Consider the following 15,044-nt stretch of genomic DNA (forward strand, 5'->3'; position numbering starts at 1 on the left):
AATATGAACTTTTTGTTTTTTTGCCCAGACCTGTGATTTCATGGGTATACGGAATTCTCAGTGAGAAAACTCTCTCTACCCATGCAGATCAATGCCCTGCAAATTAGAATCCTAGAGAGTTGCCTAGTGGCACTGAGAAGGAAATCTCTTGCCCATGGTCACACAGGCAGTATGCATCAAAGTGTGCACTTGAACCCAGAACTTGAACCAGATTTCAATGTGTTATGCCATACTTCTCCTTGGAGAATAATACTTTATCAACATTCTTTATTATTGGCCCAATCAAAAATATTACTGATGCTAGATATGTGGAAACATGAGCTGTCCAAGAAGAAGATGGACCATTTATCTATGAGGCAACCTGTACATTCTTCTTCCCCTTGGTGGGCGGAGGGGGAAAAGGGAGTGTAAGAAAACATAACAGGGACTTGCCACCCATGGGATCTGTCTGCCTCTTCAGCCCTCTCTGTACTTATTGTCCAGCCTTGGTCAGGAAGTGCACACACTGGGGCTGGATTAAATTATAGCTTTGAAGTAATTGGAATTCTTTAAAGAAAGGTGTACTTGTACTATGGGCTATTTATATTTTCAAAGTTCTTTGCAACTGGTGGCTTTGTTATCTCAGCTTTTGTTCTGTGAGAGAAGGTGCATTGTTATTTCTCTTTTTAAAATTTTATTTTAGACTTACACCGGTACCCAAATACAGAATAGAGAAAAGAAATAAAAACACATCATAAACTTAAATATTGGAACTTAAATACAAAGAAAGGGAGGGGAAGCATGTCATGTGTGCAGCAGAACATAAGAGAGGATTCAAGATATGTAACAATAAATTTTAATTTCAAGAAAACCTGTATGATAAATACTATGTGTGTTGAGAGCTGTCCATCTTTTCCTTGCTTCCTTGTAAGTTTCCTTTTGTTCTCTGCTGTGTACTTTTTTACTTTATTTTTCTCCTCCCCCCAGAAGGCTACAATTAAGTGCAGATATATTTCTCTTTAGCACTTCTCTTTTAAAAGGTAGAAAATCTGGTGTTGACTAAACTGAGGTAAAAATAACAAATAAGAAAAAATAAAATAAAACCTCTTGCCCCCTGCCTTCTAGGTGGTTACTTAAGCTATGAGTTACATTGAAATCTGATTAGATAAGAAGTAGATTCTAGTGGAGAGAATTGTGCTAGGTGATAATAGAAGTTGTCTAGGGCATCCAGAATGTCAAATCTATTATCTCTCAATCTCATAAAGTATTTTTGAAAGTCTCTTATCTAAAGATGGCCTTTAGAAAGTCATTCTCTTTTCCCATCTCAATATCTATCTCTTCTCAAGTGTTATAAATATTTTGTGTTGCCTGGCAATTTTACAACATAATAATTCTATTGCCTTCTGGACATCTGGATCTAATGAGAATTGTATAGATGCCTAAGTTTTATTCCTGCTACATAGGGAGCCAGGCACATAATTTCGTTGTTGGCTTCCCTTGGACGATAGGCTAGGCCTGCTTTTTGGGGACCTTTTTTTTCTTTTCCTTTCTGAAGTCCTGTATGTATGTCTCATCAGATTTGAAAGGAAAGCCTACCACATGCACACTACTAAGCCAAAGCTGACAGAACAGCTATGGGAAAATAAGAACCAGCTTGCACCATCATCCAAAATCTCAAAACTTTGGCCCTGACCAACACTCAGTTGGAAATTGATCAGATGGCTTTAATTTTCCATTTAAGAATTTCTTTCAGGCACTTTTGACTCTTCCAAATTTTAAGTGGGCCCAGAAGTAAAGGCCCTTATCCAACTCCAGTGCCATCTGTGCTCATGAGGTGCCACACCCTACCATGTGCATTCAAGAGACTGTCAGAATCTAGATAACATGTGGCTAAGGACCAAGGTACTAGGGTGTTTATCTTTCTTATGGTGTGCGGGGACAGAGAGAGAGAGAGAGAGAGAGACAGAAAGAGAGATATAGAAATAGAGAAACAGAGAAAGACAGGAGAGAGACAGAGACAGAGACAGAGAGAGACAGAGACAAAGACAGAGACAGAGAAACAGAGAAACATAAACAGAGACACAGAGATGGAGGGACAGAGAAAGAAAGAGAGAAACACAGAGAGAGAAAGAGAGAGAGGGAGAGACAGAGACAGGGAGAGAGACAGAGGGAGACAGAATGAGAAAATGGAGAGAAGTGAAGAGAGCCAAGGAGAGAGACAGAGATACAGAGAGAGCGAGAGAGACAGATAGACAGACAGACAGAGAGACAGAGAGAATTATTTCCCTTGAGCAAGTTCCAACCCATCAGATGCATATCAGCTAGGGTGGTACAGGGAAGCCTGGAAACTGTTCCTGTAAAGCATGAGGCTGGGGTTAAAAGAGTCCAATCTTTGAAAGAATGTCTTCACTGCCAATGGTATTTAAAAGATGCTAATCTTGGAGAAGAATATGTGAGTGTGTGTCAGGACAATAGAATTAAAGGGAAAGTCTCCTCAAGGGAAAGTAGCTGGCTGCAAATTCTGTTTGTTCAGTGGAAAGAAAAAAATAGCCCTGTTTCTTTTTGGCAATATAAAGGAATTTGTTTGTTTCCCTCTCTTTGTTTGTTGAGATGGGAGATGAAAAGTGTGTGATAATAACATATGACAGGTCAGTTTCTGAGAACAAGAACATAGTGGGCCTTTTAAGGAAAGAGCCTTTGGCAGTTTATAGGAGGGATACAGGGAAGGTTTCAGTAGAAAGTAAAAAGGGAGGTAGAGAATGTGGTTTAAGTGGAGGGTGAAATGAAAGTACGAAGAAGAATGCTAGGAGTACCTAAAGCAGGTGTGGGCAAAAAAAAAGGCCACAGGCAATGTTTTTTCTTACAAGTAGCAAAGGGGAGAGTGGCAGTCTACATCACTCTCATAGGTAACAGCTGGAACTGCCCTCTTCTTTGCCTCAATATTTTCAGTCTCAGATGAGTTCTTTATGTCAAAGTTCTATAAAGTTGAATCTAACAGGGACCTGAGATAGATAAGAACACATAGATCTTTGTTACTTTTCCTGAAAAGCAGGTTTTGGCACGTTGACCACAATACTAATTATTCTATATTCTATATATTCCACATACTAATTATTCCTTGTTGTTGAGTTGTTTTTCACTCATATCCAACTCTTTGTGATCCCCATTTGGGGTTTTCTTGGCAAAGATATTGGAGTGATTTGCTGTTTTCTTGTCCAGTTCATTTTACAGATGAGGAAACTGAGGCAAGCAAGGTTAAGTGACTTGCCCAGGGTCACAGCTAGTAAATATCTGAGGCCAGATTTGAACTTAGGAAGATGAATCTTTCTGATTCCAGACCCAGTGCTCTATCCTCTGCACCACCTATCTGTCCTCCTTAGTCAACAGTGAGTTATAGATACTGCCTCTTGTCCCTGCCATTCCAAGGTGGCTTAAGTCAGGAGTATATGCTGGCCAGATGCTCTGTTTGCTGGAGTTTAACCACTGAGTTCCCCTCTTTTATTCAGCTTCTGATTTTAATTGTTTTCAATTAGAGGAATTAGAAGCCACACGATTTAAAGCTGGAAGGGATATTTGAGATAATTTTTACTGTTGTAAATATATGTATTTAGTAATACAACGATTAGGGATGAGAATGTTGCAGGGTGGGGGCCATCTCTGTGTCATTAGGTAGTGGCAATTCATAGCAGTTATGAGGTTCAGTGGATAGCATACTGACCCTGGAGCCACAAGGAGCTGAATTCAAATCTGGCCTCAGACACTTGCTGTTTTTGTGACCCGATGGCAAGTCACAACCCTATTTGTCTCAGTTTCCTCATCTGTAAAATGAGCTGGTGAAGGAAAAGACAATCCATTCACATTAGTATCCTTGCCAAGAAAACCTCAAATGAGGTTACAAAGAGTTGAACAGGACTAATCAACTAAACCACAACAATTTGTACAGAGGCCCCTCACTTCCACCTCATCCTTGTCTATGTTGTCCCCAATGACTGCCACCCTTTTCTTTTGTCCTCTGCCCCATGTAATCACACAGCCATAATACTTTGACTTTAATATAAAAAGAGAAATTTGGAACAAGAAGTATTTTCTTTTGTAAAGAAAACAGATAAAAACTGTACTTTTCAAATGGGAACAGAACCAGTTACCTGATGATAACAGCATAAATCAATCCCATTTCATTCAGCAAATATCCCCAGGATATGAGTTGTGTTCTCCACATGCAAAGAGGAAGAAGGGAGAGGGGAGGTTGTCTCTGCCTTCAAAGAGTTTACCACCTAGTAAATACTTTTCTTTACAGTTAAAATTCTACAAGGGAAGTCAATCAAGGAAAGATATGAACTTCTTAAGACCAAGAATATTTAAGATATGAAAAGAAGCAATTTTATGTCGAGGAAAAAACAAAACCCAAAAAGGAGATTGATGTGTCTACAAGGGGAAAACTCATTGACCAACTTAGCTTTTGTTTATTTGTTTTTAAAAGATTCACACAAGGGTTAATGGATATAATATAATACACCAAAGTGACATAGTCCTCCAAGAATAATGTTCAGGAGTACAAAAGCTCTGAATGAGCTTAGGCTAGCAAAGATGGCTAAGAATAACAAAAAGTTGTGGGGTTTTTTGTTTTTTGTATTTTCAACTCTGTTGCAGAAAAGAGGAAGATCAAAGAAAGGACAGGCTGTTAGGGTGGATGGAGCAATGTTAATAGATGATGGATATAATGTCTAAATGTTCAATTCTTTGCATTTGTGTTCTTAGCCAAGAAAGGTGATCTTAGGGCTAGAAAGGACAGAACAAAAAGGGCTAATAAGAAGCTAAAATCTAAGATAAGTAGGGAACTAGTAAGGGAACACTTAGTTGACTTCAAGTCACCAGGCCAAGATTAGCTACCACAGAGGTTGCCAAAGGCCCTGGCTAATGTGATTGCTGAACTGTATCTTTGAAAGATTGCGCAGAATAGGGGAGAGGATTCAGGTTGGAGAAGTTCAATCATTGCTCTAATTTTTAAAAAGGAAGAGAGTGGAGTTAGGAAATTAGAGAACATTGACCTGTACTTCACTTGGCAAAATTCTATATTTTATTGTTAAAGGGATGTTCAATATATATTTCTAAAAGCAAGAAGTGACTATAGAGAGCCACTACCAGACTAGTTTTGTTCCTCTCTGTCTTTCTCACTCCTTCTCTTCCTCTCCCTCCCTCACTCTCTTATTTTCTCTCTCTCTCCCTCCCTAATCCCTCCCCCCAGTTTCTAGACTATTAGATCAAGGAAATGGCTATAGAACTGGTGTACTTGGATGTTAGTAAAGCATCAAACAAAAGTTTCTCATGTCCTTCTTGGGGCCAAGTGAGAAATATAAGTTAAATTATGGCATAGTTTGGTGGAAATAATTGAATAGTTATACCTGAAAATTATCATTAATTGGTCAATGTTTTCATGGAAATAGGTCTCTTATGGAGTGCTTTAGGAACATCTTCTGTTCAACAGTTTTACTAATGACTTGTATAAAGACATAGATACATGGTTGCCACATTTGCAGATGATACAAAATGTGTGTGCATCGGGGGCAGGGAAGATTGCTAATCCTTTGAATGACAGATCTCAATAAGCTAAATCTAATAAGGTGGAATTTAATAGTGATAAATAAAAAGTTTTGAATTTGGGTTCAAAAAATCTACTTCCCAAACACAAGATAGTAGAGCCAGAAATTCACTTGAAAATAATCTGGGGCTTATAGTAGGCTTCAGCTCAATGGGAGTTCAAGAGTATCATAAGATAGCAAAGAAAACTCCCTTTATTTAGGTTGTGTTAAGAGAGGCATGGAAACCAGGGAGTTGGTAGTTCTGCTGTATCCTCACATCTATATATTGTGAGCAGTTCTGAGCACCACATTTAAGAAGGACATGGAGAACCCCCAGAGGCTGGTGACCATAATGGTAAAGAACCTTGAAATCATTCCATTTAAGGGTTGGCTGAAGGAACTGAGAGGGTTTAGGCCAAAGAAGAGGAGCTAGAGGAGGGGAACAATAACTGCCTTCATACTTATGAAGGATTGTCACGTAGAAGAGATGGGAAACTTGGTTTACATTACCTCATAATGTAAAATTAGAAGAGAAGGACTAAAGTTATAAAAAGGCAAGTTTTGGTTTACTCTAAGGAAAAACTTTCTAATAAATTAAAGCTGTCCAAAAGTGACATTTACATATACACACATTTACATGTACATATACATATATATTTATACATTTTATATACACATATGTAGCACATATTTTATATGTATGTACATGCATGTGCACACACAAATATGCATACACATATGCATACAAATATACATATTTATGTATGTACATTATGTATATGTAGCTTAGGGTGACAGTGGGTGCTTCTTCACAAGGGGTTTTCAGGAGAACTCTTTGTTCACTTACCCTTTTTCCAAGTTGCCTTTCCAAAGTGGTAGTTCTACCCCTAACCCAATGTATCCCTGTCACCAAGGGGTCCCTGATTTCGGTAGGCCCATGTACTTGGATGGGAAAAAACCTGATCTTTATTTCAATATTTTCATTGTAATTCTATTTGTTTTAATTTATGCATTTAAAACATTCTGAGAACAGATCCCTAGCCTTCAACAGATTTCTAAAGGGGCACATAACAAGAAAAAAGTTCAGAATGTCTGCCTTCCAAGATGGGACTTGCCACTCCTATGTACAAGCCTGCCCAGAATATAAATGGATTTTCTCCATCCCAAATTCCTGGACAGAACATAGAATGGCTAAAACAACACAACATGCACTAATACCATGGTCAATATCAAGATGAACAGGATAAAACTTGGAAGGTTATACAGGAAGATAGATAAAGACATACATACATACACACATGTGTGTATGTGCATGTATATATGTATGTACATGTATGCATGTGCAACACACATATGTGTGTATATAAATGTGCATATGTGTGTATATGTGTATATATACATATTCATGTGCTTATGTGTATATTCAACATATATAATCCATGGTACGGATGACAGAGTTGTGGATACTCTTGGATAAAACTTCAAATACATGGCCAAATTTGTGGATGTATTTTCAAATTGAAGCAGACCCTCTTTCACCTGGCATTAATTTAAACAGAATCAAAGACAAGACCAATTTCTTTGGCAGGAGCTGGCAGCTGGAGGCCAGAGCTGTCCCAAGATAGATGCGAGAATAACGTAACCCTGAACTTGGTTGAGTTCTCAGCTTGTCTGTCACGATTGTAGTGCTACCCATTAACTCAGCTAGAGCCTGATATTGGTCAGTATTTCCACTGTTTTTATTTGGCAGCTTTTGCTACTTGATCACGAATATTCATTTTGGCACAAGAATCTCTCTAGAGCCTAGCAGAGAAGAATTTACCATGTCTTTGGTTTGGTCAAAGTCTCTTAGCCAAGTTTTTGGCTGGAAGGAAAGACCAGATCATAGAATTGAGTTTCTTGTCTCTCACTCTAATGCACAGTTTTGCAATGGTATAGGTAATGAATATAAACAGGTAGGGCCTTAAAAAAGTTGATTGTGGAACATCTTTATACTTGGAAGGAGTGGTGTTATATGGAGCCAGGTCCTGGCTCTGGCTATTATTCAAAATTTGGCCATCCAGTTGGCGAAGATGTGGTGGGAATGAAGAATAGCATTCTCACTAAGCAGGACTCAAGGCAAGATTTGTTATGTTTTGTCATCAGCACACAAAATAACTGTGAAACATTATTTTTATTTAGCGCTTTGCAGTTTACAAGTGTGTTATTTCATTTGTTCCTCAGAACAATACAAAAAATTTCTAGAACATTTTTATTTAAATTCTTGAGTTCCAATTTTTATCCCTCTCTCCCACCTTCCTTCCCCCTCACCAAGATGGTAAGCAATCAAATATAGGCTATATATATGTGCAACTATGGAAAACCCTTTCATATCAGTTATTTTGTACAAACCAACTCAAATAAAAGGGAAAAAATGAAAGAAGGAACAGCATGTTTCAATCACTATCAGTTCTTTCTCTGGAGGTGGATAGCATGCTTCGTCATTAGTCCTTTCAGATTGTCTTGAATCACTGTATTGCTGTGTTTTCTCTAATTTAACAGATGAAGAAATGGGTCTCAGAGAGGTTCAGTGACTTGCCCAAGGTCACCTCAATAATAAATGAGTGATGAGAAGCAGGAAGGGAGAGAAATAAGCTTTTTTTTTTTAATAGTTTTTTTTAATAGTACGTGGTAGGAGCCAGGCTATGCTGATATTTCCTCATTCAATTCTCACCATAACTCTGAATCATAACTGTTATTATGATCTTCATTTTAGAGTTTGGGAAACTGAGGCAAACAGAAGTTTAAGTGACCTGCCCAAGGTCACTTAGCCAATAAGTGTCTGAGGCCAGATTTGAACTCAGGTCTTCCTGTCTCCAGGAGCAGTTCTCTATCCACTGTGTCTGTCCTTGGACAATAAATACTTTAAAAATGTAAGATGCTAACTTACAAAAGTTGATTCTCTTTCATGAGTGCAGCATGGAGTTACAATGGACATGTTTGTTATGCTTTAAACCTCCGTTATGGGAGTATGTATGTGTTTGTGAGTGTCTTTTCTGCCTGTAACCACAACAAAATAACAGTAATAGTCATACCTCACATTCACATACTGCCATGAGATTTACAAAATGCTTTCCTCACAGCAACCTTGTGAGGCAAGTGAAGAGTTCTAAATATTATGAAAGTATATCAATACTAAATATTACACAGCATAGGCGTAACCTACCATGGTCTGTCTCACCCACTCTATTTGTTTTTGTTTATTCAGTTGTCTCCCACTCTCTGTGACCCTCTGTGGGATTTTCTTGGCAAAGATTCTAGAGTGGTTTGCCATATCTTTCCACAGTGGATTAAGGCTAACAGAGGTTAAGTGACTTATCCAGGGTGACACAGTTAGTAGTGTATGAGGCTGGAATTGAACTCAGGTCTTTCTCACTCCAGGCCCTATTTTGTCTATCTATTCACTGAGCCACCTAGGTACTACCCACCCCATACTCAATCGTATTTTATCTCCTTTAAGATAATGAGAAACCCATGAAGGTGCTAGATGATGAAGACTTAGTAGATCAGCATCTCATCAGTGAACTGAGGAAGGAGTATGGAATGACCTACAATGACTTCTTCATGGTGCTAACTGATGTTGACATGAGAGTCAAGGTATGGACTTTGTGACCTTGGGTGCCATTCCCTATTATTCGAAATTTTTTTTTTCTACTAATGGTTTCCTTTGACAATGTATATATATCTTATTCTCCACTAGATGTCCTACACGTTGCTGTTTGTATTTTAATCTTTACCTAGTATTCTGTTCCTTGCTATTCTTTTGACTTTCAACAGTCAAAAAGTTCTGACTTACTTTCATTTGTATCAAAGGTATGTGGGTTGTATTTGCATCAAAGGTATGTATGGTAACTAGATTACCTTTTAGAAAACTAATGGTTGAAAATGCAAACTTGCTTATGAAACATTGCAGAGGAGGAAGAGGCGAAAGAGGAGCAAGACAAATAACTGTGAGTAGCATTACTTAACAAAATGTTGAAGGGAAACAGTTGAGTTGACTTCAGTTTTAAACTGCAATAGAGAAATGTATTGTCAACACCATAGAAACCAGGAATCCCTAATGGAGTCAGCTCCTTGGCTCTGCATAGAGAGGCACCCTATACAGCTGGTATTTTATTGGTATGCAGAGGCAGTAAGGGCTGAAATAGTAAAGGAGGCAGCAGGAAAGTTACAAGATTCCAGAAGATAATTAGGCTGTCTAACTTTGGCCCCAATTCAGGCAGCTTTGGTTGTTCATAGAACAAGCATCATCCTCAGCTAAAGTCATTAGAAGCCAGAAAGTTGCAGACTTTATTGAGCTTTATTTTGCCTTCTGAAGAAAAATTTCCCTGATATTGGCAAGAATTAGATTTTTCCTCTTTCCCACTGCCTGCCAATTCTCGTTTTTGTAGTTCTGCCTTAGCTACATGCCAAGGTATAGTAGGAACAAGATGACATACATAGGTCACTATCATAATGATAACTACTCCTTTTCAGTTAACTTTTAGGGTTCGGACCCTGGAGGAAGATTTCGGGAGCTAGCTCATTCCTTTTTATCCATACATGACTGCACATACTCAGTAAACATCATTTGTTATGTTAAGACCACTAGCCTAAGATCCTTTCTTGCTTCAATATCTTGTGATTCTATAAATTGCTCAATGCCAGTATATGTGTGCAGCACCATATTACCTTCTGACCACTCTCTAGATCAGTATTTCCCAGCCCCAAACTTCTATATATTTCAACCAGGTAAAATATTTAATTCACTCCTGCTGACTGCTCCATGGCTCTAAGTGGCTTAGGACATAGGCCTAGGAACCAGGAGGAATGAATATATAGGAAGAAATCAATAAAATCCCACCTGAGTTCCCCAGATATGATTGTGTCATATCTTTTCCTACTAAATGCACACATGAATAATTCTCATAAATATTTTTTTAAGGATGAGGGAACAGGCATATAGCTTGATAGTTTTTCACATTTTCTCAAATGCTTTTTGGTGATAAAAGCGCCATGATGATATTTTCCAATGGGAAAAAAAAAACTTTATCTGAGCTCCTCTGAGTATTTTGAACATTATTTTGCCTCTGACAGTTCCTCTGCAAGCACATGATGAGGATCACTCTCTCTCATGAATTTTATGAAGTGCTGTTACTATTAGACAAGCATAATATATCATGTATTAAGGTATAGATAGAGTACGAGTGGAGTGATTTCACTGTTATTACTGACAAAATACATCACTATCAAAATACCAGTAGTTTAGTTCTACGTCATGTCTGTTTGTTGACCTCTTGGGTAGAGGGATCTCACAGCAAGCTCTTTAAGCATTTTTCCTCAATTGTCTTTCATGATTTTATAATCTTTTGCCCTCCTCTTCCATGGTATTTCATAAATGAGTTTACACTCTAATTGTTGTTCAGTCATATCTGACTCTTGGTGTCTCCAATTGGGTTTTTTGGTTATATTTTGGTTTTTTGGCAAAGATACAAGAGTGATTTGCCATTTCCTTCTCCAACTCATTTTACAAATGAGGAAATGGAGGTATACAGGATTAAGTGACTTGCCCAGGGTCACATAGCTAGTAAGCATCTGAGGCCAGATTTGAACTCAGAGAGATGAGTCTCCCTGACTTCAGGCCTGGCACTCTATGCTGTATGCCACCCAGCTGCCCATTTCACTCTAAGCAGTGTCACATTTACTTAGTATTTCTTTCGGTTCATTTAACAAAGGAGATTAACTGTTTGCTGGGGCTATTTTGGTCTCTGATCAAAGTTCTGTAGGAAATGGTGATAGCATTATCATTTTTATCTATTTCATCTTTTTCAGGCATTAGTTTATTCATAAAAAGTCAATAAGGAACTCCTGAATCTCACACAATCCCTATTTTTTCTCACCTTTACTCTTTCTTCCAATCTGGTGTTTATTTTGATCTCTGCCATGACCAACTGATGACCTACGACAGATAATTCCAGTATGTCAGCTATGTCTGTAATCGGCTTCTTCTTGTCTGTTAAAAGTGTCTGATTTCATGGTTTCTTATACCATTTGCTATTTGCCATGTCTAGTGCTTTCTAACTTTCTTCTTGAAGAATGCATTCTGAGGCATAAGACTTCGACCTAAGCTGTAAACCTTTGGCCTATTTCTTTCATTGATCCTGAGTCATATTTTCCAGTAGATCTAACTTTTCCTGAGTTACAAGAACAGTTTCTCTGTCCCTCTTCTTCCAGCCCCTATTTCTTTCCCTTCCCCACCACCATTCTAATAGTCTGAGAAGTTTCTTTACACAGGTTTATTACCGTAGGCAGACTCGATTGAGTAATTTCATTCACTTTCTTGTATTAATTATAGTGTTCCTCACTTCTTTGTCTGTTGTGAAGTGCATGAGAACCAACTCAGCATCAAAGGCAGGGGAAGTGAAACTGGGATGTATTCATAGCAAAGCACTTTGGGGGTAGGTGGGTGACTTCAGAGCCAAAGGAGCTCTGTAAACCTGAAAGACCCTTGAAAGTGTAAGTCATGGTGTTTCATATAGTTAGCACCTCAAAAAGAGAGAAAGCACTACTGTGTGGGGGGATTAGTTAAGTGGATGAGCCCCAATATTTCAGTTCCCATGACTGTATTCAGAAGCTGCTGACCTGTCCTAATAATAGCTGGATGTTTGGGTCTCTAATTGTCTTTTTGTTTTTCTTTCTGAAACAGCAATACTATGAGGTTCCCATAGCAATGAAGTCTATTTTTGATTTGATTGACACTTTCCAGTCTCGAATCAAAGATATGGAAAGACAGAAGAAGGAGGGCATTGTCTGCAAGGAGGACAAGAAGCAGTCACTGGAGAACTTCCTATCTAGGTACATGTTCTTTTGGCCTTCAGGAATGTCTGGGTTAGATTTGACTTTAAATCACCTTATATGATTTCAAAGTATTGAAATTAAAATAACAAATAGATGCTTGTAGATTTGTAAGGTCCTTGTCCTTTCCAAGAGAACAATATGATTTTTAAGAATTATACAGCAAACTGTCAACTGAGAATGTTATTTTTTTTCTCTTGTTAATTGGAAAAGACACAGATAATGAGGACTGTTGGGTTAGGTTGGTGGTGGTGCTGTTGACTTTGTGATCTAGAATCAGTGATTTCTCTCCTTCCTGGTCCTTACTGGCACCGAGTACATATGACTGACTTTCCGTGAACATGCGATGACTCACAAGATCTCAGAAAAACAGAGTTGGAAGGTAATTTAGAGATCATCTAGTAGTCAAACCCCAGCATTTGACAGAGAAGAAAACTGAGGCCTAAAGATGAGAAGTAACTTGTCTAAGATCACATTGCTAGTAAAGGATAGAGCTGGAACTTAAATCCAGGAATTGAATCCTAGTTCAATATGCTTTCTACTACAACATGCCACTTCTCATAGGAAATACAAATCTGCAAAAAACGTGAAATGATAGCTAAATATACAGGGGATCCCAAATGTCTCAGTGTAGTTTTAAGCTTTCAAGAAATATCTAGTTCAATACAAATCTATCCAAATGACTTCTATAAGTTAAGAATATAATTTTTAAAAAATGAAGAACTCTAAAGATATAGAGAAACATATATTTCTACAAAGAAGATGACATTAAACTAAAAGTTGATATGACTTCTGAGGTCACTTACTAAGGTCTCACTGGTGGCCACAGGTTACTTTCTGCAAAATAAGGCAAGAATAAAAGAAAAAAAAAGGAAAATGGATCTTGTCTCTCAGGAGTCTGGAAAGAAGAGGAAACAGCTGTGACTGTACTGATTCTCTCCCTACTAGAAAGGACAGAGAGTAAAGTCCCATATTCAACTTCACTATATTCTTCCCACTATTTTCAGTCTAAGCAAAGAGTTTCCCTCCTGCTTTAGTATCTCCATAGTCTGTTCCTTACTTCCACTTAAGATTACATACAAAATTATACTTTCTGCCTTGAAAATTTTGCGCCAGATCTGAAGGCTTTGGAGGTACTGCTCCTTCTGAAGGGACAGGATGGTTTTGAATCTAGAAGGTCCTACCCTGCTTCCTCAATCCAGTTGTCTCTCCATCCATTGTCTCATTTTCCAAGCCCTGTTCTTAAAAGTTAATGTAAGAGTGGGCACATTATTATTAATATTATTATTATTTCCCTTCCTTCCCTGTTCATTGCCAACAATTAGAAAGTGAGAAGGTGTCAAGTCTTATGTATCACAATCAGTGCCTTTTTTAACAAACTGGAAGGAGGTCTGAGGCTATACAGTACAATTCTTATATTTTACAATTGAGGAAACTGAAACTCAGAGAAAGAAATGTATTTACTCAAGGTCATGTCACTCGGAAGGGGTAAAATCAGGGACAGAGCCAAGATCTCCTGCCTCTGAATCTAATACTTTCCCCATGACCTTATAGGGCTTCGAATGTAAAACCATTAAATGAGATTGTCAATATAGCCTATTGTCTTAGGCTAACCTTTTTGCAGGCCCCCATTGGAGAGATCTCTTAGGCTAAAGAAATTATCACCCTTTCTAGCAATAGGAGCTCATTTGAGGAAATGCCACCTTAATCCAATGTACTAACCCAAACTGCTAGTGGGCTGACCCACTTCTGTCTATAACTGTCATTCTAGAGGATAATGATTGGTAAGGTCACAGGGTTTCTCTTATCTAGACCCTAGATTGAGGACTCTAGCTGCAAGGGATGAATAAGAAGGAAGAGCGTGTAAGTAAAAACCTCTGGAGATGATGAAACCTCAGGAGAGAGAGATGCGGAAAATAACAGAATTCACTTGGTTTGTTTTTGAAATGGAGCTTTCCTCCAAATTAGCTAAGGTATTGGTGAGGCTGTATATTCTCGTTTGAGATTAGCAGACATTGGAGCTAGTCTGGTCTTCAATAATGCTCATTTTCTTCCGCCTGTAATTATCTCTCTGTGAGAATGAAACCACAGAGAATGGTATCAAATATCTACCGATTTGGGAATACCAGTAAGATATGTAAATACATGCACAACTTAGAGTTTTTCATTTGCAGAGTAGTCACACTGACAGAGAAACCACTCGTTCCAAAATAAGGCAGTGGGGTGAGATTCACACCCTATGCCATATCTTGGAGCACCACCCTCCTGGAGGGAGTCAGGCAGAGCTCTTGGTGTACCCCCCAAGGACAGAGAGGTGTTACTTAACAAGGAAACAGCCTGCTGTTCATTATGTCTGAGACAGTAGGTCTTGAATCACATACCACAGAAGTCAGGATTTCATTCAATGGCATAGTTAGATAAACAAGCCAAAATATACATCACCCAAAATAACTCCATTAGGGGAAGATTTCATAGCTCTGTGTGAGGCCTGGGAGACTGGCTTAGGTTGGGTCTGGGTTAGATGGGTCAGTGCTGGTCTGGCAAAACTCCTAGAAAAGCAGAAAGAAATAGAGAACGGAGGGGTGTAATCCTGACAACAGTCACCAAGCTGTC

The 15,044-nt window shown here is 38.4% G+C and overlaps 1 protein-coding gene across 1 annotated transcript in view; it reads left to right on the forward strand.

The window, feature by feature from the left end:
- The window catches only part of CCDC80 (coiled-coil domain containing 80), a 39,183-nt gene that overhangs the window by 17,036 nt on the left and 7,103 nt on the right, over nucleotides 1-15,044 (forward strand). Inside the window, exons 4-5 of the mRNA XM_072614002.1 lie at nucleotides 9,058-9,194; nucleotides 12,283-12,431. Of these exons, the coding sequence (XP_072470103.1) occupies nucleotides 9,058-9,194; nucleotides 12,283-12,431 (286 nt within the window). The remainder of the gene's footprint in view (nucleotides 1-9,057; nucleotides 9,195-12,282; nucleotides 12,432-15,044) is intronic.

The sequence above is a fragment of the Notamacropus eugenii genome, chromosome 5 (genome assembly GCF_028372415.1).
Source record: "Notamacropus eugenii isolate mMacEug1 chromosome 5, mMacEug1.pri_v2, whole genome shotgun sequence".
Taxonomy (NCBI): Eukaryota; Metazoa; Chordata; class Mammalia; order Diprotodontia; family Macropodidae; genus Notamacropus; species Notamacropus eugenii.